Source organism: Cebus imitator, unplaced genomic scaffold (genome assembly GCF_001604975.1).
Source record: "Cebus imitator isolate Cc_AM_T3 unplaced genomic scaffold, Cebus_imitator-1.0 Scaffold197, whole genome shotgun sequence".
NCBI lineage: Eukaryota > Metazoa > Chordata > Mammalia > Primates > Cebidae > Cebus > Cebus imitator.
Window position 1 is genome coordinate 409415 of NW_016107512.1, and position 27548 is coordinate 436962.

Consider the following 27548-nt stretch of genomic DNA (forward strand, 5'->3'; position numbering starts at 1 on the left):
TTGAGACATCAGTGATCTTTTTATTTTCCTTTTAAAAAATGTTTTAAATTTTTATTTCTTTTTAGCTGACCTCTGCTGACAGGAAGGGTTATCGGTGATCTTGAAGGGCCGTGAGAGGAAGCAGGTGGGCAGCCCTCCACTTCACTGAGTGAATCCCCAGGGGGAAGTGGAAGAGCCAGTGGGGTCGCGGAGATTTTTCAGGGGCCTGAAGGATCAGTCTTGGGACTTCCCGGAGCCTCCACCGCCCCCAGCCAAGGCAGCCCAAACCTAGATCATCAGCTGTCTCCCAGAGTACAGGGCTTGCCCCAGACAGGGCTTAGAGGGGTTTCCAGGGCATGGGTAAGTCCCAGGTGGTGGAGTGGAACCTGGAACTAGGAGGAGGTGCCAGCGCCACGGCTGGCTCAGGCTCCACAAGGTCATCCCCGGCTCTATCTGACCTTGAGATTAATCCTGCAGCCCGACCGCCATCAGCGCCCAGCCGCCCGGCCCCCTTTCCTTCTCTCCCCTCGCACGTTAATTGCTCAACGTTGATTTGATCGCTCCTTTTGCACAGAGGAAATTGCCCTCTTAGCCATTTTCATCCTGGGATTTTTTTTTTTTTTTTTTTTTTTTTTTAATTAGGACCCTTCAGCCTCTCAGGGCGATGACGGGGAGCCATTTTGGTCTCCGCCTGAAGCGATCCTAGAGAGCGGAGGGGAACTGGAAGAAGCCCGAGAAGCCCTCCCCATTCCCGCGGGGCACCGGGGCTCCAGCAGCCGCCACTGTCCCCAGGCCCTGTCCCCCTTCTGGGCGAGGTCAAACTCCAGCATCTCCGAGCAGAGGCCCCAGGGCCGCAGTACCGAGGAAGGGCCTCGCCCGGGCCTCGCTGCCAGAGCCAGAGCGGGGCGAGGGGGAACCCGGGCCCGTGACCCCCACGCAGCGTCCTGGGCTCCCGTCTCCTCCATGTCTAGCTCAGGGGAGGCCCTTTCCCCAAATCCCTAGCAGGACGCAGCCCCTCAGTTACCAGGGAGCCCGTCCGGCCAGACGGAAGGCGAGTGCCCAGGTACATCTTCTCAACTCGAGTGGCCACCCACCTGAGGATGTCACCCCCAGAACAGGAGTGGGACAGGAGAAGCATGCCCCCTACTCCGGGCCCAGGGTGCCCCAAATAAGCAGCTAAGGGCGGCGGACTTGATTTGTGAGCAACCCGCCCCCTACTGCAACTCCTGGTCTCGCTCCGGCCGCAGCTGGAGTCGTGGGATCGGCGTGGCCGCAGCGCCACCTCCTGGCCGTGAGGAGGGACCGTGCCCCCATCAGCACCCAAACCTCTCGGCTTCCCCCGGCAGGGCTGAGGTTTGAGGACACCAGGCGACAGGCGAGTTGCCTCTTCCCTGTACCCCCCCACCCCGACCCCCTTCAGGCAGCATCCGCACTCTGGAAGGGGCCCACTGGGTTGAATCCTCCCCTTCGCTGTCAGCCCTAGACCCACTCCAGAGACAGGACCACCGGGTACAAAGCACAGTGTTTACTAAAGGCACAAAGTGGGGGATCGGAAGGCAGCTGCTCTTCCGGCAGTGAGACCCCTCCCGCTTCCGGCAGCCCCCGCGCTCGAACCACCTGGTGGAGAGCTGTTAGCACCAAAGGGGGGGTGCCCACCTGTGGGAGGGCCTGAGGACCAGGCTCCGGGGCGGGCCGGCTGCCATCTGAGTCCCAGAAAGGCAGGCCTGGGCACCCCCAGGAGCAGTCACCTCAGACGAGGAGCTTCCCGAAGCCCCCCAGCATGTCCTTCACTGGTAATGAGGGGGTCAGTCTCAGAAGACAGGGCGTCTCCACCAGGCCCTCTTCTCACCTCTAGAACACCCTGCCCCCTCCCAACCCCCAGATTCCATCTCTGGGAGAGGAGCTGATGGCCTCTTCCCACGCTGCCAGTCAAGAGGGCTGCCCGGGGATGCTTCTCCTGACCCCACAGGCTGCCAGACAGGCACTAAGTCCAAACGGGGGCCAACGGGGAGGAGGGAGGCAGGGCAGGTGGCTACTTCACACACAAGTGCAGCCTGAAGGGTGGGAGGGAGATGCCCCGGGCCCTCCCAGCCCCCAGGCCAGCCCCTGTTCCCTAGCACAGGGGCAGCCAGGGTCACAGCACATCGCCCTCCTCCATGCTGAAGCTGCTCCGGCGGCTGCTGGCCTTGGAGGCCTCAGGAGACATGGTGGACAGGAGTGGATCAGAGGCCAGCGGTAGCAGTGAGTCGTCCAGGAGCATGAGGTCCAGATCCTTCTTGGACAGGCCGGGGAATGGGGAGCCATGCTCCGGGGCCAGGGGTTCGGGGTATCCTGGGGGACCCTCGTCCTCCCTGCCCCCAAAGCTCAGGCTGTGGCTGAAGTCCAGGTGATGGAATGGGGATGGCGGCTGGGTGGGCAGGGGCAGTGGGGCTTGTGGGGGCAGAGCTGGCAGTGGCTCAGGGTCAGGGACCTCAGCCCCCAGCATCAGGGCCTCCCCTGGGCCCTCTTCACTAGGCAGCTCCTGCTTCACCACCTGCTGGGCCAGCTCCGCCATGTTCATGCCGGATGGGGAAGTGGTAGGGAGGCCGTGCACTCGAGCCTGCATCTCCAGCTCCTGCAGGGGAGGAGATAGAAGGCTGGGGAACACACCCATGGGCACCAGCCACCAGGCCCCCCTCCCCTGGGCCTCCATCATAGCACTTGCCCCTGCCCAACGGCACAGAGCAAGGTGTTTCCGTTAGAAGAAAGCATATGGTAGTTCCAGAGCCTAGACCAGTGTTGCTTCAGACTACAAGTCATAATTCATTAGTGGGTTGTGAAGCCACTGTAGTGAGTCTTGACTAGCTTTCTATTTTTTTAATTGAAATTGCATTGTCTAGACTAGACCAGAAATTATTAGAATGCATTTCATCTGTTAAGGACGAGCAGAGCATTCCTTCAGGAAACTTGATTTTCCACTTTGAGTGTGCCTATGTGTGCTTGATTTTAATGTAAATTGTATCATCTACCATAAGAAAGAGAAACAAGGTGCAGTCCAATCGCCCTCTGTGCAGCAGGCCAGCCTCTGGTCTAAAGAAGACAAGAGGCCCTCAACACAGAGCCAGGACTAGAACTCTCAGTTCCAGCTGCTAGGGCTGATTCTGCCAAGCCCTTCTTCTTTAGGTTGACCCTGGGAGATTCCTAGTGCCACCCACCAAATGATTCCAGCTCACTACCTCCCAGGCACATGATACGTTTGCATTTTCCTGCCTCTTGCGGTTAGAGTGCTTGTAGAGTTTGCCTGCACTGGCCAAGCCCATTGAACAGAAGTGACATGTGGCACTTTAAGAGTGACAATGGCTTTAGAGCCAGCTCTAGATGTGCCACCAGAGAGCTGGGTCCCAGCAGCCTGGGTCCCAGAATGAGGGTCTCACAGAACAGAACCTTCAGCTGATATTTGTTGCTTAAAGATGCTAAGGATTGTTTGTTACCAAAGCAAAACATCCTGACACATCCTCCCTAATGGGCATCTTCCTGTGCCTCCTACTTCAGAAGTATAAGCACTACCCCCTGGTGCCAGGAGCCAGGTTAAGGGTCAGAGTTACCAAAGAAGTCTAAATTCAGGACCAGACCTGGATACGGAGCCAGAGCTGCTTGTTGGTCATCTCCAGGCGGCGAGAGTGGTTCTCCAGCTCCCTGGACTTCTGCAGGTCCTTCTGCATCCTCCGGATGTAATCCACAGAAGCCTTGAGGATGGTGCCCTTGTTCCAGCGCACATCCCTGCAGCAGCAGACCAGGCAAATCAGAGGAACATGCTCAGAAGAGTGGCCAAATCCTCGCCATTGCTCTGGTTGCAGAGCTTATGTGGCCTGTCCCAGTCTTACCCAGCAACCCCAGATCTGGAGGTGGAGGTAGCTGATCTGTTTGCAGAGAATAGGCCCTCCCAGGTGACTTCTGTTGCCACTGCCCACGTCACTAATCTCATGAAACCAGACAATTTGGAGCAGCCTCCCTCTCAAGACTACCAAGACCCCAGCCCAGCCTACCCTGGACTATCAATCCTCCTGCCCCTCAAACACCGTTTTTTTGTTTTGAGTTGGAGTCTCTGTTGCCAAGGCTGGAGTGCAGTACAGTGGCACAATCTCGGCTCACTGCAACCTCCACCTCCCGGGTTCAAGCAATTCTCTTGTCTCGGCCTCCTGAGTAGCTGGGACTACCGGCACACAACACTGTGCCCAGCTAATTTGTGTATTTTTAGGAGACAGGCGTTTTTGCCATGTTGGCCAGGCTGGTCTTGAACTCCTGACCTCAAGTGATCCGCCTGCCTCAGCCTCCCAAAGTGCTGGGATTACAGGCATAAGCCACCATACCCGGCCTCTTTTCTACCAGCCCAATGCCCTTAAGAAAACTTTTTCTCAAATAAAGAAATTTGGTACCCAGAAAAAAAAAAAAAAAAAAAAAGAAAAGAAAAATTTTTCAGCATGGCTCCGCCTCCAGGGAGCCTCCCTTGACTTCAGCCTCACTTCCAGGACAGAAACTCATCTGTCTTGAGCTTTCCTGATTTGGGAGAGGGAGAGATCTTTTCTCAAATAGATGAGCTTCTAGAAGGAATTCTCCCATCCTAGCAATTAGCATGGGGCTGAGGGAAGATAATACTTGTCAACTGCTGCCCACCACAGACCCATCACCCTCCCCCCTCAGAAACCTGCTCACAGGTCATTGGCCTTGGGGATCAGCATTCCCAACTCCTTGATGCGGTCGTTGATGTTGAACCTTCGTCTCCTTTCAACTAAAGGTAAGAGATTCCAGAAGGAGCAATTAGAGGGCTAGGGACCCCGCCACGGGGAGAAGCACCCAGCCCAGGGAGAGGTGCTTCAAGGGTACCCTGCTGCTTAGATTTAGTCCTTCCAGGAAGTAATAGGTGACAAACAGACTGGGATTTCTACAGGGATTGGGGGGTCCAGGGCAAAGGTCAGACACAATTAAGGGTGCCAAAAGTTAGAATCGGCCCTGGTGATGCTGGCAGCACAGCAGAGCTGCCTGGGGTAGGACTCTTCCCGCTACACAGAACTCTGCCGCCCCAGGTTCCACGGCTTAACCCAGAAAACAACCTGAAAAACTGGGGGTTTCATGAATGTCCCTCAAGGAACCCTTCCCACCCCGTCCTAAAGAGGTCTAGTGGAAAGACAGCACTAACAGACCCACCCACCAGTGACTGACAGCAATGGGAGGGCTTAAGCCACCTGCAAGTGACTTGGCCTTGAGCCGGGAGGCCTTCCACCTGTGCAGGGCAGGGAGTGGCTTTTTAGCCAGCCCAGGTGAGAACAAGGAAGAAGGAGGCAGGGAGAGGGGGCGGGGCAGGACTCACTTAAGTTGTGATTGTCTTTCTTCTGCCGCTCCTTGGCCAGGGCCCTGCTCTCAGCATCTGGAGGCCAAAGGAGAAGGAGAGAGGAGCTGGGAGGGAGGGAAAAGGAGGGAGGACTCAGGTATTCAAGGGCACAGGGACAGAGGGAGGCAGTACCTGTGAGCTCTCGCTTCTGGGTCAGGTCTGCAGGGCAGGAGCTGCTGGTGACGCCCACCAGGGAGGCTGTGACCTGGGGGTCGCTGCTGTACACATTCAGGTGGCTGCTGGACAGGGGTAGCTGTGGAGGGTGAGGGAGACTCATGAGCACACCCCTGTCCATGGGTCCCAGGAACAGTCCTTCCCAGGGACACCGGGAATGTCAAAATTCACCTCAGGCCTCTTTACCCAGCAATTCAGCCTGAAGGTCTGCAGAGTCCACAGCTCAATAAGATGCAGTCCCTGCCCTCAGGGAGCTCCTGGCCTAGAGTGGCTGAGAGGAGTGATCCAACCAATAATATGTGATAGGATTAGGCCCCAGGCATTATGGAAGCCCTAGAGCAGGTAATCTAATCAATTCTAGAGTTTCTGGAGATCTGCTGGAGGGCATGGGATGCAACAGAGTCTTGAGCAGGGATGTGAGAAAAGGCACTCCAGGCGGCCAGCAGGGCACCAGCAGACAGGGCTGCTGGGCAGAGTACAATTCCAGCAGCTCAAGGGGCAGAAGTGGTGGGGGTGGGGGTGCTGGAGGCAGGGCAGACGCATCTGGATCCCCAGAACAATGTTTGACTTGCAAAGATACTGGAGTTTGGGAATGGGCAGCCAGGGGAGGTGTGAGCAGGAGTCTCACAGCGAAGAGATCTGAGCTCTGGAAAGATAATCCTGCCACAGAAACATGCAGAACAAATCACAGACCCAGATGCCCCACAGTGTACACAGGAACTGCTAAGGGGACCAATCACTTGCAGCCTCCCTCCCTCCTCAGCCCTCCCTGCCCCTGCTGGCTGTAGGTTTGGACCCAACCAGTCCTGGCCAGCTCCTGCTAAGCCACTCAGCAATGTCACCAGGGCAGTGGGGACTAAGGAGTGACTCCTTGACTCCCTACCACAGGAACTGGGACTTTCCCTTGGTAGCATGAGTTGAGACCCATGGTAAAGGTAAAGGGTAAAGGCTCATGCCCAAAGGCAGGAGTGAGCAGCTGAGGTTCAGGACCTCCAAAGAAAAGCGGGCAGGAGGGGCACTGGCAATCCCACCTGCTCGGCACACACCTGTCACCTTTGTACAGAGCTTGTGCTCAATTTCTTGCCTCATCTAATCTTCCCACAATCCTGTGGGTAGACAGCATCACCCCATTTTGCAGCTGAAAAAACTGGGGCTTAGTATGCTTGAGCGATTTCCTAAGGTCGCACCAAAAGCCAGAAGCCAGGTCTCTTGACTCCAAGCCCAGCTCCTCCCCATCTGCCACCCCACCTCTGCCCGGAGACGCAGGAACCTGCCAGAGGGAGGATTCCTGTGGTTGGGGACAAGGCCAACCCCAGATCACTTGCTCCATGGAGTGAGGGACACAGGTTTTTGCCTGTTGGGCGGCGGGCTTGGTAAAGGAGGAGAGGCCCAGGTCCCTAAAGGAGCTCATTAGTTCCACCCCTTCCTGTAGACACACTGCCCCTCCATACACGCAGTCCTCTCCCTGCCTTCCCCTGCCCCTTCCCTAACCTGGAAAGCCCGCTCCCCCAACCGCTTCAGTCCCCAGCCCTTTCTCCCCTCTGAAGCCCCTTGGTGCACACAGGCTGAGGCACATCCTTCATGCTTCATAATTCCTCTTGGCCCCTGCCCTTGTCACATTATTTAGTAAAAATGACTCTCTTTTTTTTTTGAGACGGAGTTTCGCTCTTGTTGCCCAGGCTGGAGTGCAATGGCTGGACCGCAACCTCCACCTTCCAGGTTCAAGCAGTTCTGCCTCAGCCTCCCAGGTAGCTGGGATTATAGGCATGTGCCACTGCGCCTGGCTAATTTTGTATTTTTAGTAGAGACAGGGTTTCTCCATGTTGGTCAGGCTGGTCTTGAACTCTTGACCTCAGCAGGTGCACCTGCCTTGGCCTCCCAAAGTGCTGGGATTACAGGCGTGAGCCACCGTGCCTGGCCAATGACTCTTATCTCTACAGAAAGATGCCAGCTCTGCCCAGTGATAACCCTGTCTCCAGCTCTCTCCAGGTTCAGAGCCACTGTGGGTGCCCCCCTCCCTGACACCCTTGCACACCCACCCCACCCTAGCCAGGAGTACCGTGTTGGGCATCTGCATTTCAGGATTGATGTAGCCCAGGACATCATCCAGACGCATAATGTTGTCAATGACATCATCAAACTGAAAAAGAGAAAAGTACATCTGGGGAGGGCCCACCCGGAGGTGGGGAGGGGAAAGAGGCACTGGGACGCCCACTGACCTGGAGGGACCTTGGAGCCCACTTCACCCAACCTACTTATCTGGGGAAAGAGGAAATAGGCCAGAGAAGAGATGAGCTGTCCAGGTCCCACTGGCCCAACGCCAAGCCAGGGTTCTTGCCAAGGAGCCTACCTGCCCAGGGAGCTTCCTTGCTCTCACTTCTGTCTCTTGCTTGGGGAGTGTGCTGGGCTTTCCCATATAAGTCTTCTGTTTCTCCCTAGCAGAGCTTTCTTTCTTTTTTCTTTTTTTTTTGAGGAGTCAGTCTGTCGCCCAGGCTGGAGTACAGTGGCGCGATCTTGGCTCACTGCAGCCTCTGCCTTCCTGATTCAAGCGATTCTCCCGCCTCAGCCTCCTGAGTAGCTGGGATTACAGCGTGCACCACCACGCCCAGCTTTTTGTATTTTTCGTAGAGACAGCATTTCACTGTGTTGGCCAGGCTGTTCTCGAACTCCTAACCTCAAGTGATCTGCCCATTCGGCCTCCCAAAGCTCTGGGGTTAAAGGCGTGAGCCACCACACCCGGCCTCCTAGCAGAGCTTTCAAAAGTAAGGGTGGTCTTTCCCCTGTGAGGCTCCCTGAGGGCACGGCTGTGTCTTCCCCCCTGAGACTGGAGCTCCCTGATGAGGGCTCTGTCTCCGCCTCAGACTGAGGCTCCCTGAAGGTGGCGACGCTGCCTCTGCCATCAGACTAGGAGTCTCGGAATCACAGCAGTGGGCACCAGCTCCGCAAGCAGCACGGCCACTGGCCAGTTCCTCACTCACCTCCCTCTCGGGGTTGGAGCCGATGTGCAGCATGGCCATGGGGCTGTTGGGAGCACTGTTGCCAGCAGAGGAGGACAGCACATGTCCAGCTCGCACCCCTGGGGAGGCAGCTGGTGGTGGCTTCGGAGAGCCCTGGGCCGGGCTGATGTGGGCGGCAAACTTGTTCCCATAGGTCTCAGACAGGTACTCCCGCACTTTCTGATGCTGCGACTGCTGCAGATGGTAGGATGTGGGATTCTCCAGGTAGGACTGCACCTGGAAGGGGAAAAGGCAAGGGCTCTAGGGGAAGCTGGGACCAGTGGGGACGAGGTAGGGGGCAGGCCAGGACAGGCCCTACCTTCAACACCTCCCCAGGCACAGGTGGTGGTGACTGGAAGTGGACAGGGGTGTTGATGGCCGGGGTGGGCGGCCCCCCGAGCTGCTGCTGCTGCTGCTGCTGCATGTAATGCATGACTGCCTGCTGCTGCATGCGCTCCCGCTGCTCCTCCTGCTGTGCCTGCTCCCGCATGAGCTGCATGCGCAGCCCTATGCGTGACGCCATGGTGGCTGCCGGCACCGGCTCCCTGTGGACAAGAAGGGGCGGCAGGTATGTGAGGCACTTGTCCTCCTCAAAGCACGTGGGCTGGCCCCGGGGAGGCCAGAATGACTGGGATAGCATCCATTTTACAAGAGAAGACACCGAGTCCTGAGAGGGGAAAAGATTTGCCCAAGGTCGCTGAGCAAGCGGGTGACAGCTGAGACATGAATCCAAGTTTCCTGGTTCCCGGACCAAAACTGAAGGTTCTGTCTTCTTCACTGATCACAGTTGGTAAATCCCAAACTAAGAGTCAACCTCCACTTCTCTCTGTGTCACGCCCACATCCTGATCCTGTCAGATCTGACCTCAGATCCATCCCCCTCTGCTGCCACAAGGTGGGCCCAGACTGTTCCGGGTCTTACCTGGATTCCTACAGGGGCAGCCCAGTGTTCAGACTGCTACCTCTGGCTTGTCCTAGGGCATTCTACTGGCAACTCAGTAAGTAGATGGATCCTGTTAAATCCTAAGTCAGATCCTATCCTTCCCTCTGCTCACAACTCCCCATGGCTCCTACCTTCCTCAGAGGAAGAGCTAAGGTCCTTTCCATGACCAGAGCCTCCTAGGATCTGCCCCAGCTCATGTTTCCCTCTGATCCCATCCGCCGGCTCTCCTTCATTTCCTCTGCTCCAGCTACATCCGCCAGCCACTTTGCAATCCCTGAAACATCCCAGGCATGCCCCCACCTCAGGGCCTATGCCCTTGCTGCTCCTTCTGCCCGAATACTCTCCACTCAGGTGACATCATGGCTCACTCCTTCACCTCCTCCAAGACTCAAATGTCACCTTAGAGACCTTCTAGGACAACCCTATTAAAATTACAAAGCCCCCACCCCCACTCCCTATGCCTCTTCCTTTTATTTTTCTCCGTATCACTTATCACCATCTTAAATACTGTGCATTTTTGCTTAGCTGTTTCTGTCACTGTCTGTCTCTTTCTTACTGGGAATGTACACTTCCCTGAGGGCAGGCATTTTCTGTCTTTTTCACTGCTATACCTTGGGCCTCTGGCCCAGGACCTGGGACATGGCAAATGCTGAATGCGTGTGTGAAGAATTGAATCTTATTTGTAAGCCAGGCACTGGGGATACAATTGTAGTCCCTGAGCTCATGGAGCCTACAGTGGAATAAAGAGAAAGGCAAGTCCACAGGCTTGAGGAGGGCCTGTGCAGGGAGGGCCACTTCCAGGCACCTGGCACTGCCAGGGCCCAGAGAGGATTTCCCACCACCCAGCACATCAGCCCTAATCTTCTACAGGTCTCAGTGGCACAGGTGTGACTTAAGTCTCCAAGCCCAGTCTAGAAGGAAGGACACGGAAGAACGAGTCCTATAGCTGGGCCCGCTCTGTCCCTAGCTTATTGAGTGACCCAGGGTAAGTCCCTTCCCCCTCAGAGCCTCCATCTCTCCATGCGCAAAATGAAAGAGTTGGATCCAGTGATTTCTAAGGTCCTCCCCAGCTGGGATAGGCTGAGACTCTGAGAGATGCAGGGCTCCTGGGTGTGTCCAGACCCCATGAAGGTCCTAGTAGGGGCTGGAGGGTCCCATCTTGGGGATATTGCAAGAGGCAGTATGACTTTGTGGTTCAGCAAGGACTTTTGAACTGAGCAGATAGGGGCTTGAATCCTAGTTCTGCCACTTCTTTGCTGTGTGACCTTGGGCAAGTCACATAATCTCTCTGAGCCTCAGTTTCTCATTAGTAAAGAGTTTCGGCTTCAGAAGACTGGAGCATTACATGAAATTAATATGTCTTACACAGTGTGTCGCACCTGGGAGGCTGAGTGTATGAGACATGGATGAGCACATGACTGGCAGGCAAACTGATCAGTGTGGACCAGAGGCCAGAGCTCCTAACAATGAGGCCCAGACGTCGGGGGGTGGCAAAGGGAAGCAGCAAGGGCTGACATGTTCTGGTTAATGCCAGACACTGGAATTAGTCAGCATTAGCCAAAAGAACTGGCAAATATTCCACGCAAATCACCAGATCATAGAAATAATAATAACTTGCATTTATTTGAGCATTTACTGTATGTCAGGCAATGTTCCAAACTCTTTCACCTCGAACAGCCCGATGAAGGAGTTCTGAGATTTACTCTCCTTTTATGGATATGGAGAAACAGAGGCACAGGAGATTAAGTATCTTTCAGCAGCGAAAGGGACAGAGCTGGAACCCAGCCCCAGGCAGCATGACCTCTGAGCCCATGCTGGGGAGGAGAGGGTCTCCTCCACACACAGTGGGCAGGAAGCTTATTGCAGGCTGCCTGGCTGCCAGGCTCAGGGATGGAGCCCATGCCACCTGACTGCCAGCCAGGGCTCCTTACACCACCTCTGTGCCTTCCAGACAAGGTGAGAAGGCAGGCAATGACCCTCACCCCACCCTCCTTCCTTCTCTGCCCCTCTGCACCATGAATCAGTAAAGGGGTTGTCTCAGCCCCTTGGGTCTCTCTGCCCAGCTCCCAACAGGGCAGTCCCCAGAGAGAAAGGAGCAGACACCCACCACCCCCTTCCCATCCTGCAGCAGGAACACAGCTGCAGCCTCCACCCAGGGCTTCACCCACCCCCTTCCTATGCTGCTACAGAGGGGTATCCCTGTCTTTGTGCCCCTACTGCCCACCACACACACACTAGCCCTACAGACCTCATAGGCTCTGACCCCAGCCCAGCCCACCCCCTCGCAGCTGTACCCCCTATACACCCACCCACACAGCACTGGGTCACTCCCCCACCCTTGGGGACAATCTGACTTCAGTTGGCCCTGGTGGGGGTGCAGGCACCGGGCCTGGCAGTGCCAGCCGGCACAGGGAAGCTGGGGGAGAACAAGCCCCTTGTTTCTCTGACAAAGGGCTGAGCGTCTGGCCTGGCCTTGGCTGGAGCTGGCTTTGCTATGAGGAGAGCCTGGGCTAGGCCGGCCCTGCATCTCGCTGGCTGGGCCAGCCTCAGTTCCCTCATCTGCACAATGGACTTGGGAATCCCTGCCCCACCACCCCCTGCCAGAATCCAGGTGAGCCTCCCGGCAGAGGACGTTGGAGAAGTGGACACAGTGAGGCACCTGTGCCATCGGGGGGTGTCAGTAGCCTTAGCTACTGTCCCCTGTCCTCTGACAGAGGATGGCAGGCCAGTGAGGCTCCCCATCCCCACGGTTGGAGCTGTCACACCCACAGAGTTTGTCCTCCAGTGAAGCTCCAGCCCTCTCCCCTGGCCCTGGTTCCCAGCCCTGGGTTGCTGAGTGTGGTGTGGGTAGGATGGGCATGGGTAAGGGAGGCCCCTGAGGCGATCAGAGAGCGATGGGGGTGGTCCGGGGCATGCTAATCCCCCACCCTCAGCCTCTGAGCACACCTACTCACTCTCAAACCTTGAGGGGCCACTCACAGCCTCCCGGGACAACCAGTCCAGCCAGGAAGAACTAACAGGATGGACGTGGGAGAACCAAAATGCCCCCGGCCCCTCCCACCATCTGGCCCCTCAGACCCAGCATGCCTGGAAGGAGTCCGCTGTGTGCTCGTTCAGTAACACTGGGGGCCTGGAGTGCCCACTCCATGTAGACACCAGGGATGGGTGCTGCCCTGGAGATCTTCTCTCCTGCCCCTCCCAGGTAACACTCTCCTCATGAGAAGAAGGGTTTGATGCCCTAGAAAATCCCTGCCTCTCCCCCATCACATGGCTGCCCCCATCAACACCCCCAGGACCCTCCAGCTGCCTCCCAGTGCTGCCCACCCAGAGCCTCTCAGCTGACTCTGCCTCAAAGCCCAGTCTGGGTTCCAGTTTAGTCATGTCCAAAATGAGTTCCGCAGTCCCACAGGCTCCCTGCCCCTACTGGCTAGGTGACTTCAGAAAGCCACTTCACCTGTCTGTGCTTTGCTGTCTTCCTCTGTAAAACATGGCACCTGCTAAGCACAGCACCTGCCTTTTGGGGCCACTGGGAGGATTCAAAGTAAGCATGTGGCAGTTGCTTCATAACTGGGGATCCTGGTCGCCTCTGCTCAGGCCAGTGCTGGTTTCATCCAGCCTGTGTGTGGGTCTTGCCTGTCAGTCATTTACACCTTAGTATGAACCAGTCTTGTCAGACCATACTTGAGGAAAGATGTGGACACAGGGAGGAGAAAGACAGGGAGAAATCACTGGTGTCCATGAGAGAGGCAATGAGAAGGAGGAGGGAACAGGGAAGTCTCAGATGTAGGAAAGAAGATAGCACAGATACAGTATTGAGTGGAAAAGGTAAAGTGCAGAATAAACGCACAGCTTGACCCCATGAAGCAGGAAATGGTATATGTGTGGAAAGGATCAGGAGGACCATGGCACCCGCCGCTAGATGCTTTGTGAATGATTGCGTGGGTCAGGGCTGGCCACTGTGCTTTTCAAATGTTCATTCTTTTGTCTTCTTCAAACAACCCAATAAGCTGAGTACTAGTATTGTCCCCATTTTTCCTGGAGGCAACTGAGGCACAGAGAGGTGAAGGAACTCACTCAAGGTTACACAGCTGATTAAGTCGTAGAATGGAGATTTGATCCAGGCAGGCTGGCTCACAGACCCTACTCTTTAACTACTATTCTGGGCTCCCCTAGCACCCCAAACTGTTGATTGTTGTTACCACTGGGGAGGGTAGTGGGAAGGGGTGGTGGAGGGAGAGGGATAAAGAGGGATTTTTATAGTTCCTCGTTCCACTTGAGAAGCACTCAACTCTTACAGTGGGAATGAGTGCTACCTGTGTGGTTCTGTGAACCCAGGAGAAAGGAAGCACAGCAGCTTCTCGGGGTTTATGGGGGGCCCGGCCTGCTTCCAGTCATGTCCAAAGGTGGGTCGCCAAGGGGAAGGAATCCCCCCAGCTCCACCCAAGCCCTGCCCTGCTCAGTGCAATGGTCATTAGGCCAGCCCAGAACCCTTGGTGAGGACACCCAGTGGCCAGAAGAGACACAGAGCCAGGGTCAGCAGCCACATAGCATTTGGAGCGGGAGGGCCAGTGCCCCACTCAGTTGCCACCACAGCCCCAGACAAGGGCTTCTGGGGGGGAGTACCATCTTCACGCAGCGCCCCCAAACTACTCTCAGCTGACACAGGTCCATTCAGTGTCTTGTGAGGCCTGAACTGCTTTGGGGATTTTTTTGTCTTCTAAATGATTCTTTAAAACTTGGAGCAGGGAGCTGAAAACACACTCCATGACCCATGGACTCCAATCCTATTCACGCCCAACAGAAAATCATCCATGTGTTCACCAAAGCACATATACTAGCATGTTTGTGTATATAGGAGCCAAAACTGGAAACCACCAAAATGTCCATTAAAGAAAGATGGGTGAAGAAGTGGTGGGCCAGACGTGGTGGCTTACGCCTGTAATCCCGAACTTTGGGAGGCCAAGGTGGTTAGCTCACCTGAGGTCAGGAGTTCGAGGCCAACCTGGCCAGCATGGTGAAACCACATCTCTACTGAAAATACAAAAATTAGCCAGGTGTGGTGGTGTGTGCCTGCAGTCCCAGCTACTCAGGAGGCTGAGACAGGAGAATCGCTTGAACCCGGGAGGTGGAGATTGCAGTGAGCCGAGATCACGCCACTGCACTCCAGCCTGGGCAACAGGGCAAGACTCTGTCTTAAAAAAAAAAAAAAATGAAGTGATGGTACATCCATACAATCGAACGCTACAAAGCAATGACAGGAAACACACTGTTGTCACACATGACACATATGACTCTCACAGGAATGTTAACAAAAGAAGCCAGGCACAAAAGCGTATACAGCATGCTCTGCATTTGTAAGTTCAAAAACAGGCAACATGAATTTATGTTAGAAGTCAGGATCCTAATTACCCTTGGGGAGTGCCTGGGAGAGGCCACAAGATGGCTTGGTGGCTGAGGGGATTAGGAATGTTCTGTAATTTGATATGGGTGTTGGTGCCATGAGAGTGTCATATTTACAATAATTTGTATAGCTGCTCCCTTATAATTTATATTTTTCTCTATGTGTGTTATGTTCTCATTAAAAAATCACGTAACAATGAAGGCAGACCGGCCAGGTGCAGTGGCTCACACCTGTAATCCCAGCACTTTGGGAGGCCGAGGCAGGTGGATCACTTGAGGTCAGGAGTTCAAGACCAGCTTAGGCAACATGGTGAAACTCCATCTCTACTAAAAATACAAAAATTAGCCAGGTGTGGTGGCACATGCCTGTAGTCCCAGCTACTTGGGAGGCTGAGGCAGGATAATTGCTTGAACCTGGGAGGCAGAGGTTGCAGTGAGCCAAGATCACACCACTGCACTCCAGCCTGGGTGACAAGAGTGAAACTCCATCTCAAAAAAAAAAAAAACGAAGAAGAAGAATGAGGGCACACCTTAAATAGTTTAAAAGAGTTAAGTAAACTATCTTCACCAACACCACACCTTCCCCAAAACCCCCCCTTCCCCAAGTGTGTGTATGGCTTTACAATGCCTTTGGTACCAGGCACCTTCAACACAACTGCCAGAGCATACCTTGGTACAATATCTTTGGAAAAGCAATTTGCCAATATATGTCAAAGCCTTGAAAAATATTCACTAGTCCAAGGAAGCAATCGTAGATGCAGGAAAGGCTTTTGTGCACAAAGATGCACTTCACATTATAAAAAAAAAAAAAAAATCAAAACTAACCTCAATGTCCAATTATAGGATAGTTAAATAAATTACGGTGTGTCCCTCCTGATGGACTGCTTACAATAAATACTTACAATAAATAACATGGGGATATGTCAAGTGATAAAATGGAGGATGTAAAATTGTACATAAAATCTTATCATCACAATGTAAAAATATGTATAGAAAAACCTCTTGGGAGGAAATATGCAAAATTACTGACTTCCTTGGATGATGCAACCGTAAGTGTTTTGTTTGGTTTTAAGAGCCTTTTGGAAAGTTATTCCTTCTCTATAATGAACATGTGTATCTTTCTAATTAAGAAAAAATATGTTATGCTAACAGCTAATGCTCATAGAGTGCTTACTGTGTGCTAGGTACTGTTCGAAGTATCTTATGTAATTATCACAGTTATTTCGTGATGTGAGTGACGTGGGTACCATTGTTGTCCCCACTCGAGGAATGAGGAAACATAGGCCCAGAGAAGTTGTCTCTCGCTGAAGGTCACAGAGCTAATGAGCGGCAAGGCTGGACCAAGTCTGGCTGCACCGCCCCAACCCTGGGGCTGGTAGTTTGGCCTCAGTCCTGCATTCAGGGTGAGGGCTGCCACGTTTTGTTTTAGGAATTCTCAATGAAGAAGTCTTTCTACAATCAAAGAGTTTCAGCAGCTGATCTCTTTCATCCAGCCCAGGGCCCAGAGGGTGTCCGGGATGATGGAACAGTCTGGAATCCCCAAACACAGGCAGAAAAAAAAAACAAAAAACTCTACCCTTCCTCAAAGAGCAGAGATAATTTCCTGTACTCCCAGAAAAACACATGTCTGGCGGCTGAAACAACAAAGTGTGCAAGCCCAGAGGCTGGAAGGCCTGTTGAAGCCATTGATGACGCTCCGCGCCTCTGTGGTCGGAAGTTTTCTTCTAAAGCAGTCTGTTACACACTGTCAGTTGTGGGGGAGCTGCCCAGTCAGTCCTGGGGAAAGAAACTGACCACAAAACGAAGGCTTCCTGAACAGGTGCGAGGCTCCTGGAGGCAAAGGAAGGGCTTCATGGTCTCCTAGGAACCTTTCAGCCTTAAGAAGGGAAGAGAGGAAAAAATACCAAACTTGGGGTTGTTCTCAGCCCCCTCTGGCAGGGGAGGCGGCAGAGGAAGACCTGACAAACAAGGAAACAAAACAAGGACCTCACATGATTCCCATGGACAAAGCCATTCCAAGTTACAGAGGTGGTCATGAGTCACTGTAAGGCCTGGGGAGGGGACCTCAGATGGCCCTGGCCCAGAGTGAGAGGCGGAAAGGAGTCCTGTGACTTGCAGGAGCCAGCAATCCTGCCCATATGATGCTGTGGGAAAGGCCGAGTGCTTGGGTTCAAGTCCTAGCCTTGGACTGGACTCAATGTCTGGACATGGCCTCAGTCTTCCCATCAGTCAGGCAGGGCTTCCCAGCTGGGGCCATGTCTTCCATAGAGCAGTTGTGCTCTAAGTGAGGAGGCTGGGTATGGAGGCTGTCTGCAGGTGTGAATATATGGGCAGAGAGAAGGTGTCACCATGCTGGTCACTATTCAATGTTGCTCCATCCAGGTCCACTGGGGGCTTCCCTGCACAAGTTTCTTTTGGGGAAAGGGTCCCATCCATTCACCCATTCATTCACACACACACACACACACACACACACACACACACCATCTGAAAGCCCAGACTGGGGCAGAGCAGCCTAGTGGTAACCCCAGCCTCAGTCTCTCCTTACTAGATAGGGGCAGGAAGGCCTCAGGCCAGCTTTTCCTATTACCAGCCGCCCTCTGTTTCCTCTCCAAAAGCCTTGGGTCCTCTAAATTTTTCTTTTCCAAAGCTTGTATATCATGTCATTCACTGCAGGAGATGAGAGAGGCAGGTGAGCAATAGCAATGCCCACCTCTTTGGGTTCTGAGGGATATGTAGCCAGAGTGTTTAGCATAGTTCCTGGCACACTGGAGATACTCCATCATGCAGCTTTTTATTATGTTAGCTGGCAACTTCCGATACTGAAACAGCAAACCCAAGATTACCGGGTAAGTGTGCACTGTTTGACTGGAAGGTCCTTGATACCAGAAGCAGAAATGAGGTCAATGGGACACGTACATGCTTTTAATGTTTTTAATGCCATGTTTTGGTCTTTTTCCCTTTCCATGAGGTGTCATTTATCCTAGCAAAATGCATAGATTTGTAGTGTACAGCTCAGTGAATCTTTACAGGCATGTGCCCTTGTGTAATCACTGTTTAGATCAAGATAGAGAATGTCACCCTCACCCTGGCAGGTACCCTCCGGGACCCTGTCCTGCCTCACCATGGCTGAGTGCTGCTGGTCTCCAACAGCACACAAAGGCTGCCATGCAGGATGTGGCCTTCTGTATCTTTCATGGAACGGAACTGCTCTGCCAAGTGAGCAAATTTACTATGGACTGACCAACCCCTATTTGTGATTAATAAAGATCAAGAAACAAAGAATGAATTACATGAGGAAGCGGAGGCTCAAGATGGGGGACCTGCACAATGCACCTCTGTAGCAGCAGAGCAAGCCCCCAGGATGCATTCTGCACGCCTCTCCTGGACCCCCTGCAGGGATGTGCCGGCCTGGGGGCAAGGACAGTCAGGAGCTTGTTTTTAAATCTCTGAGCACCAGCAGGAGGTGGGGAGGAGGGAGAGGAAGGAGAGGAGAGAGGAAGGGCGGTCACACAAGCTCCTGGCCCACTTAATGGCCTCCCGTTCCCACAGCTCAGGCCCATCAGCCCCAAGTTTCAGCTCACATCCCACAGGAAAGGGTGGGAACTGGCGCCTCCTGGCTGGCCAGCCTGTTGGCCCACATCAAGAGGGGGAGCAGCTTCAAAGGCCTTTGCAGACCAGGGAGTCACCCTGTCCTGTCCCACAGGGACCAGCTGGGCCCTGGCAAGGAAGACTGCCACTGGGCATGGCAGGACAGGGACAAGGGGACATGTAGCTGAAAGGAGAAACCAGAAAGGGATTCCACCCCTGTGATATGCACGGATTATCCCAGAAACCCACGTGGACCCTCTATCTCTACGTGTCTGCCTCTCTCTTTTTCTCTTCCTTCTCTCACACATGTACACACATGCATGTGCACACTCGTGTAGCCGCATCCCTCAGCTGCCCCTTGCAGTCTAAGGATTTCCTTAGCACGCAGCCACCTTTCTCCTGGGTTGGGGAGTGGTGAGACTGAAGCCCACCCCTTGCGCCCTGGCACCCACCTTCTGGGCACTCCATCCGCTCCGGCCTCCTACCTATGTCTACCGTGCTTTGTTCTCTAGCTGTTTCCTTGCCACCTACCAGTCTCCTCAGCTACAAGGAAGCTTCGGAGAAATCACTTTCCTTCTTCAGAACCTCCACGCCATCTCACCCATCAGACTTTCCAGAAAGGGATGCAGGGCCCTCAGGGGCTGCTGGTCCCATGAGTCCCACACACTCAGTTATCACCCACTCCAAGCAAACGCTCTGAGTCTCTCTCACATTTCGCTGTGGAGGGGACCTCTGTTCAATCATTCATCCCCACAAACACCTGACGGGACAGACAGCAACACCAGCAGGATAGGAAACCGAGACTCAGAAAGGTTAAGTAGGCGCAGTGGCTCATGCCTATAATCCCAACGCTTTGGGAGGCCGAGGCAGACAGGTCACTGGAGGTCAGGAGTTTGAGACCAGCCTTGTCAATACAATGAAAGCCTGTCTCTACTAAAAATATAAAAATTAGCTGGGCATGGTGGCGCATGCCTATAGTACCAGCTACTTGGGAGGCCGAGGCAGGAGAATGGCTTAACTCAGGAGGCAGAGGTTGCAGTGAGCTGAGATTGCACCATTGCACCCAGAGTGAGACTCCATCTCAAATAAAGAAGGGGTAAGCAGCTTGTCAGAGGTCACACTGCAGGAACACAGTGAAGTGGGGATTCGAGCCCAGGCCTCTCAGGTATGTGGCCACCACCAGCTCCGGCCCAGAGGAGGAAACCTGGGGCCCATAGGAAAGGTCTCCCCATGTAGATGGCTTGTTGTCCCCTGCACTCCCAGCCCCTGCCCCACTCCCCCATGCCATGTCACCTTCAGTGAATCCTACAGAGGTTCCCCAGAGAGGCCTGCATGCTCCTCAGCCCTCCCAGACCCCGCCCACATATACTCTTTTGCTAAACAGCCAAGACATCCATGCCCAGGAGGCTCAGAGGGTGACAAATCTGAATCTCACTGAGACGATTAGCCCACCCGAGGTCCTGGATAGGGGGGTGGAAGGGGAGGCTATATAAAGTAGGCCAGACAGAAATATGATTCCAGGGATCAGAGATCTGGCACCGGACCATAGTGAGGTGAGAGTGGCAAGGGTTGGAAGGAGCGGGGCTCAGCCATAGATGGCTCCTAGGACAGGAAATCGGCCTGAGGGGGAGAAAGGAGGCTTAGACACTGGGACTCCACATGCCCACAAGCACCCTCTGACCCACCCCAGCAGACCTGCTCGCCTCCCCTGCAGGGAAGATCAGCTAAGTTTTCATGGATGCTAAGTCAGCCTATGTGGTCACTGAGGTCCCTCCCCAGGGAAGATGAGGCCTAAGACTCTGATTGGTCAGTTCATGCCATTGTTAATTTGGGGCCCACAAGCTCTGACTCTCTGAGATGAGTCTTGTTTTGCAAGGGCTCCCTCAGCCCCCACGGGTCCAGCACAAAAGCCTAGCTAAGGACAGAGTGGGACTGGAAGACCAGCAATTGGCTATGCACCACCCAGTATGACCTTGGGCAAGTCCTGCCCCCTTTCTGGGCCTCGAGGCCCTCACAAATAACATGGAGAGGCTGGGTGGGACCTCTCATAGGCTCCCCACCGTCTGCCCGGTGTGCTGACGGTTCTGGAAGCATGGATGTGCACAGGGCTGGTCCAGTAGAATTGGCCTGAAGAACCAGGCACCGCTTTCACCGCCCCATGTGCTGGCTGCCCCCGCAGTCGGGAATTCCCTCTCCAGAGCCATGGCAGCCTTAGGACATGGCCTTTGCTTTTCCATCTTCTCAGGAGAAAAGAATCCACACTCCAGCGTCTTCTGCTAGCTGCCAACTGCTTAGGGCAGGGAAGGCTCATTGACTCCAAGTATGAGAAGAGGCGGGCACTACAGACACAGCCGGGCACACAGCTGGCACACAGAGCAGCTTCTGGCTCCTGGTCCCAAACCCAGCCACAGGCCCAGGCCTCCCTGCATCTGTCCTGAGTTGGCTAATAACGGCTCTCAGGGTCCCAGTACCTAAGCCACCTCCGCCTCAGCCCTCCCTGCCCCAGGCCCAACGTCCTTAGAGCACTCCAACCCCACCAGTGCCTGGCTCCTGCCCCTGCTCCTGGGGCTGCTCCTCCTTCATCATCTGCTGCCCCAGCCTGGCCCCCAGCCTCCCCAGTCTCCCTGTGGCTGGTCTGCTGCAAAGAACAACTCCCTGCCTTTGTTAAGAGTCAAACCTGCTTCTGAGTACTCTGGAAACAACCACTGTACCACTGAAGGAGAGGGGGATGGGGGAAGAAAGAACAAAAACACCTATGAGCACGGACAACTGCATTCAGTTCACAGAAGGTGGCCCGCTTTCCCTCAGGTGCAAACCAAGAGGCATTATGACTACGCACACTGAGTGTTTACTATGCACCGGGCACTGTTCTGCGTAGCTGTGTATTACTGATTTAGCTCTCACCACAACTCCATCCACCATGCCAGAAGCATTAACATCTCCCTGTTTTACAGAGGGGCAACTGAGTCGCAGAGAAGCTGAAACTTGCCCGAGGTCACACAGCTGGTAGGTAGCGGAACTGGGGCATCTGGTCTCCGTGTGTGCCCACAGTGTGCTGGGCACCCCTGCGGAGTCTGTCTGGAAGGTGCCACAGGAGGCAGGTAGCGGGTCTTGAACCCATTAGTGAAGGGGCCCTTGGCTAAGCAGGTGGAGGCGGGACACCAGCATCCCTCAGCTCATTTCCTCTAGAACTACTCCCATTCAGACCCTCCTTCCCTCAAGATACCCCTTCCACCCAAAACCACCCAGGACTACCCTTGCAGTTCCGGACAGAGTCCCAGCCCCCGCCTCCACCCCCCACCACATCGTCTGTCCTGAACCCACCCTCCGGAAGACAGCTGGGCTGAGGGATCACGAATATGTTCTGGACCCTGACAGACCAGCATTCAAATCTGGCTTTGCCATTTGGCAGCTTTGTGACTGGGAGCAGGTGCTTAACCGCTCGGAGCCTCAGTTTCCCCATCTGTAACACAGGATGGCAGTAATGCCACTTTCCTCAGAGCCAGCGAGGGGGTAAATGGAACTGAAGTATGTGATGTACCTAGCACCTTGGAGGTGGTCTGTATTAGCTCCCTGCTTGGGTGACCACTGACCATCTGGCTGCACAGTGAGGGCCTTAGATGGGAGACGGCCTTTTAAGGCATCGCATGCCGTGTTTGCTGGTTACAAACAGACTTGCAGGCCCTGCCCAGACCCATTGAGTTAGAATCTACATTTTAACAAACTGCCCTGGGAGGTGTGTGGGCACATTAAAAGAAACTTCCCTTGTTGCCTTCTGGGGACTTGGTTCCCTGGTTCCAAGCATGAAAATTGGTGACGGGTGGGAGGACACAGCTGGGAAGCACAGGCCCCTGATGAAGCACAGAGCTATTTTAAAGGACAGGCAGGGCCTTTCCGAGCCCCACAGGGAAGCTGAGCAGCCTGATTCCCAGGCCCAAAAGCCAAGGCAGAGGCCAGAACGCAAGGCTGCATTGGGCTCAGGCTCACAGGTGCTGGAGCTCTGGCCCATGCAGGAGGGGAAAACAGTCCAGGTCCGTGGGGAAACAGCTTCAAAGCTCATACGGTTACCAGTGGAGAAGCAACCCAGACGCACCCATTCATGCACACACCACCTCTTACACACTAACCACTGTCCACACATATACACTCATCATCACACACACACCATACCAGGACTTGCCTGCCTGCCCAAAAAGCAGCTCGAGCAGAGAGCAGACAGCCTTGGGGACAGTGTGTGCCTGGGCCTGTGTGCTCCACAGGAGACCTGGGAGTGCGGAGACCCCTACAGCAGGCCTAGGAGCCCACTCTCTTCTCTACACGGCTCTGCCTCTACCTCCCACCTCCCTAAACCCCAGTTCCATCTGAGCAATCAGAAACCTAAGTCCTGCTCACCTGAGGCTGGCAACCAAATTTTAATTGGTCACCTGCCTGCTAACTCCCCCTCTCCTCCAACACACAAACATTGTCCCCACCAGGTTGCCAAGGGGTAAACAGCAGAGTGGGGCGCTGACCTCAGGGTTCCCTGAGAGGCAGCCATACTGCAGGCCTGTACCTCACTCCATGCACACTCACACAGGACAGCTGTAAAGCCCACCCCTCCCCAACCACACGGCTTCCGAAGGGCCAGGGACCCTCATCCACCCTGTCCATGAAGAGATGACAGCTCGCAACTCCACTCCCGTTTTCAGCTCAGAAACACAGACTCACTGACCTCTTTCACCACCGCAGGGCCCCCCCAGACTCAGATGGGCTCCAAAGAAACTCTAAATTGTGGGCAGAACCCCAAGCAGGCCTAGAATGACCAAAAAAGAACCATCAACTTGCGGGGGGGGGGGTCAGTTGGGCTGTACCAGGGTGTGTGATTTCATGGGTTCTGGAAAGGCCCTCAGCCCCAAAATATCTTCCCTCTGGGTCCGGAAATCCCTCCCAACCCTCTGAGATTCACTGCCGGGAGAGGCTCCCACCTGAAGCTCTCGTCAGCTCACACCCCTTGGGAGAGGCAGCTGACAGCTGGCCTGAGAGCCGCCAAAGATGGGCAGGGGGAGGGTGGGTGCCAGGCCTGGTGACCGTCATCTCGCCAGGACTGCCTGCCCATGAGTTCCCACCGGGAGAGGGCGCTTGTCCTCCTCGACCCCAGGGCGCTGGTCCCCAGAATCCAGCGCCTCTGGCCAGGGAGAGGGGCCCAGCAAGGAGAGGGGCCTCAGCATGGCCCTCCGTGTCCATGCCAGGGAAAACCAAGGCCTGCTCCAACTGTCCCCTTGAGGAAGCTAAAGTGCCAGACAGCAGGAGGGGATGGGAGCCCTGAGGGCAGGGCGGTGGGGGCAGAAGGGGGAATTAACCAGGTTCCAAAATAGCACAGTTGGTTCTGCCTCACTTCACCCTGTGCAATGTCTGGCAGCTTCTGCTTTCGATCTGAGTCACGCCTGGTGGGGGTAGGACGGGGCAGCCAGTGCTGGCAGAGGCCGCTAGACAACACAGGCAGTGGCCTGGGAACTCAGCCAGGGGCTCTTCTCCCCTCACAGCACACACCTATACTACCCCCAGACCCCTTTACCCCCATCCCGCCCAAAAGCTGGGCTTCTGGGAAGAGCTAACAGCGGCACAAAGTTCAGGGGGCTCCCATGCCTGAATCCTATCCCAGCCCTGGGCCCACCCCATATTCCCAAATGCTGTCAGCTGCCCTAGACCCAGAACTCAGCTTTGCTTCTGCCCTGTCCAGGTGCCCTCCGGCTGGCATCCCCACCCCATCTCCATCAGAGAGCCAGAGGAAACCTGACCTGAAAGCCCCCATCTTCCCCTAACAGAGGAGAAATGACCTCCTAGGGCAACATTCCAATGGCCCACCAAGCCACCGACCACCCGATGGAGTGAGTTAGCTGCCCCCTACCTGTCCTCATGTCTCCTCAATGGAGGAAAATGGCAACATTCCAATGGCTCACCAAGCCACTGACCACCCGATGGAGTGAGTGAGCTGCCCCCACTGGCCCCCATGTCCCCCGCCCACACCCAGGTATGAGAGGAACAGGAAGCAAAATTCACACACACTTCCAGCCCCTTTCCTGTCCTTAAACACTATAATAAGCACTGTGCCTTTACCAGGACAGAGAGAGGAGTCAGGTACCTTGAACTCTGCGTGTGGTGGGGTAGGGGAGGAGCTTCGGGAAGTCTGCTCTCCGTCATCACTCTCTTCCACTCATCTGGGCTCCATGCCCGCCTGCCTCCCCAGCCCCAAGGCTCGGACCTGCTCTGCTTTCCCCCATAATGGTGAGACCTAGGCAGCAGCTGCCTTACACCTTCTCCCTGGACCCAAGATGCTTGAGCTCAAACCCGAGACATAAACCCCACCTTCCAATGCCTGTACCAATCCTCTCCGTCCTCCTCACAACAACACGCCTGCCTGGAGTAAGTGCAGCCACCTTCCTATCCAAGTGGCAGAGTACGGAGATTGTAGACTCAGGCTGCCACGGCTGGGCCTGCCCACAGGATAGGGAATGGCACAGGCAGGCACACTCCTGCCCCCGCGACCTCAGCGCATGCACCCCGAGCAAACCTGGTTTGGAAATGAAACATCAAGGGGAAAGGCTGGGGCTGGCAGCTGGAGGAAGTCAGAGGGGCTGTGATTTGGCGTGCCTGACTGTGGCCCGGGACCACATCTCCAGCCGGAGCATACTGCCAGGCCCAGCCCGTGCCCCATACCCATCTCCTGCCCATCTCTACCCCCCCACCCCCGAAGGCCTTACCTACACACCACTTTCCTCTTTTAATTCCTCCCATTCCCTCAGCGCTATAGAGCGTAAGACCTGTAGCCTGAGGCTGGGAGGTCTGGGGATAGCAACAGGTGGAGCCCAGGGGGAGAAGGCTCCTCTCCAGGAAGCAGGCATGACTGAGCCGGTGCCAGAGCAAACAGGTATGCCATTGCACAGAATGACTCCTCCACCGAAATGCCCCTGAACTGCACCCTGTTCCTGACAGACACACAGAGGGAGGGTCCTAGGAGGCTCAGTTCCAGGCTGACTGAAAGGCAGCCACGTGGCAGCCATGGGCCTAGGGGAAGAGGAGGGGCAGTGAGAGAAAGGAAAAGGAAGTCAGAAAAACCACTCCAGTCAGTCTCAGGATGCTAGAGCTGGGAGGGAGGTGGAAGATGGCTCTAGGCGCCCAGCACGTCTGTGCCTCCCTCTAGGAGAGGATACCACAGCACAGGGGCATTGCTGGCCTTGCACGAGGCCTGGGAAGGGCGAGCTAGTATCTGGCACATGGCAGGTGCCTCGGTCGTGTGGGTCACTTTCCTCTGCTGTGAGTGCCTGGAGGCATCCCGACAGCTTCCTCTTTTTGTCCATGGCACCGTGTAGCTGCTCCTTAAGTATCTGTAGAACACAGTGAGTGTGGAGCTGGCGACTGGGGAAGGGTCTGCCCGGGGAAGCCTCTTGGACATAGAAAGGGAAATGTGGGAAGAGGGCTTGGCAGACCCCCAGGCCTGGGCTTGATGAGGTTGCGGGAGCTGTCAGGCCCCCAGCCACTCTCTCTGGGCACTCACGATAGCAAAAGTACCCTTCTGGCCAGTCACAGTGTTTCATGCCTGTAATCCCAGCACTTTGGGAGGCCAAGGTGGGCAGATCACCTGAGGTCAGGAGTTCAAGACCAACCTGACCAACATGGAGAAACCCTGTCTCTACTAAAAATACAAAATTAGCTGGGTGTGGTGGCGCACGCCTGTAATCCCAGCTTCTCTGGAGGCTGAGGCAGAAGAATCGCTTGAACCCATGAGGCAGAGGTGGCAGTGAGCCGAGATCGTGCCATTGCACTCCAGCCCGGGCAACAAGAGCAAGACTCTGTCTCAAAAAATAAAAAATGAAAATGCCCACCTGAGGACTTCTAGCTACTAGCACCTGAATTGGTGCCTGGACCAATGAAGTTAGCACCCTCCCTTCCTCACCACCTCTTAGCCAAAGACCCCTATCACTGGGTTGGGCATCTCTAAAGCATATTCTGCAGAGACCTCCAAAGGCAGTGAGCCTCAGATGCCCACAGTCACCTGCTCCTTCACATACATTTTATCAGCTTCCTTCCCTTCCTGTCTCACAAATCGTACTCTACCACTGGGCTCCCTGGGGGGGCCTCCCAAATAAACTATTTGCACTCACATCCCTGTCTCAGCCAATGGGCCCTGAAGAGGCAGTTATGACCTGACAATGAACAGCTAACTCTAAAGCTTAGAAATAATGGCCAATAAAAGGGCCAAGTAATGCAAGCTGGCCCACCCTACAGTGAAGCAGAGAGGCAGGCGTGTAAGACCCAGTTGCTGGGGAGACTGGTCAAGCTGGATGCAATGGCCAAATGTGTACCTGGAACTTCCCCACCTGGGGAAAGGTAAGAATGCCCTCAGAAGCAGAGCTGGGAAAGTGGAGAGAAGACAGCAGGACTTGCCCGAGTTTCAAGTTGCATGGGGAGTTCACTGAGGCCGAGAGCAACCTTAACGACCTGGTGTCAGAATATCAGTAATACCAAGACGCCACAGCTGAGGAGGAGGAGGAGTGTGAGGAATGTGCTGAGGAGGAGGTAGCCTAGAAGCTTCCTTTTCCAGGTAAAGGGAGAAGTAGTGTGGATTCTTTAGTGTATTCTGATAGCCATTGTTACCTCTTTGTACCTCTTTAAGTCTTTATATCTCCTCCTGCTACATTTTAAAGCATTATTATAGTGTGTAGTTTGGCCTAATAAAGTATTTTTATGGCAGAAAAAAAAAATGTTTTTACCCCCCCATACTGGGGGTAGTGATGGCAACATTAGGTTACTGGTAGCAAATGCCAGTAGGGCTAGAAGCCCAGCATTGCCTTCTGCCCCCAGGCTGCTCCTAGGATGGAGCTAGAGCTCCAGCATTCCAGAACCTTGGTATGCCCATTCATTCAATAACACAGCTGTTATGTTCCACACTTAGAACTAGGCACTGGTGACACCAAGAGAGGCCATTCGATTAAACACTAAGAGTGTGTGTTTTGCAGCAGGTCGAGCTGAATCCCAGATCTGTCACTTACTAGCTGTGTGACTTTCATCAACTTACTTAACTTCCCAGGGTCTCAGTATCCTCATGTGTAAAATAAGGA

General features: G+C 54.7%; 1 protein-coding gene across 2 annotated transcripts in view; it reads right to left on the minus strand.

Annotated features, from left to right (window-relative positions):
• Positions 1–1489: 1489 nt before the first annotated feature.
• TFEB (transcription factor EB) overlaps positions 1490–27548 on the minus strand; it is a 52897-nt gene continuing 26838 nt past the window's right edge. For both annotated transcript variants that reach the window (XM_037745275.1, XM_017547243.2), the window contains exons 2-9: positions 8837–9062; positions 8500–8754; positions 7581–7661; positions 5480–5600; positions 5327–5383; positions 4672–4747; positions 3591–3738; positions 1490–2593 (exon numbers count right to left, since the gene is read on the minus strand). In XM_037745275.1, coding sequence (XP_037601203.1) covers positions 2114–2593; positions 3591–3738; positions 4672–4747; positions 5327–5383; positions 5480–5600; positions 7581–7661; positions 8500–8754; positions 8837–9040 — 1422 coding nt within the window. In that variant the 5' untranslated portion in view covers positions 9041–9062 and the 3' untranslated portion in view covers positions 1490–2113. The remainder of the gene's footprint in view (positions 2594–3590; positions 3739–4671; positions 4748–5326; positions 5384–5479; positions 5601–7580; positions 7662–8499; positions 8755–8836; positions 9063–27548) is intronic.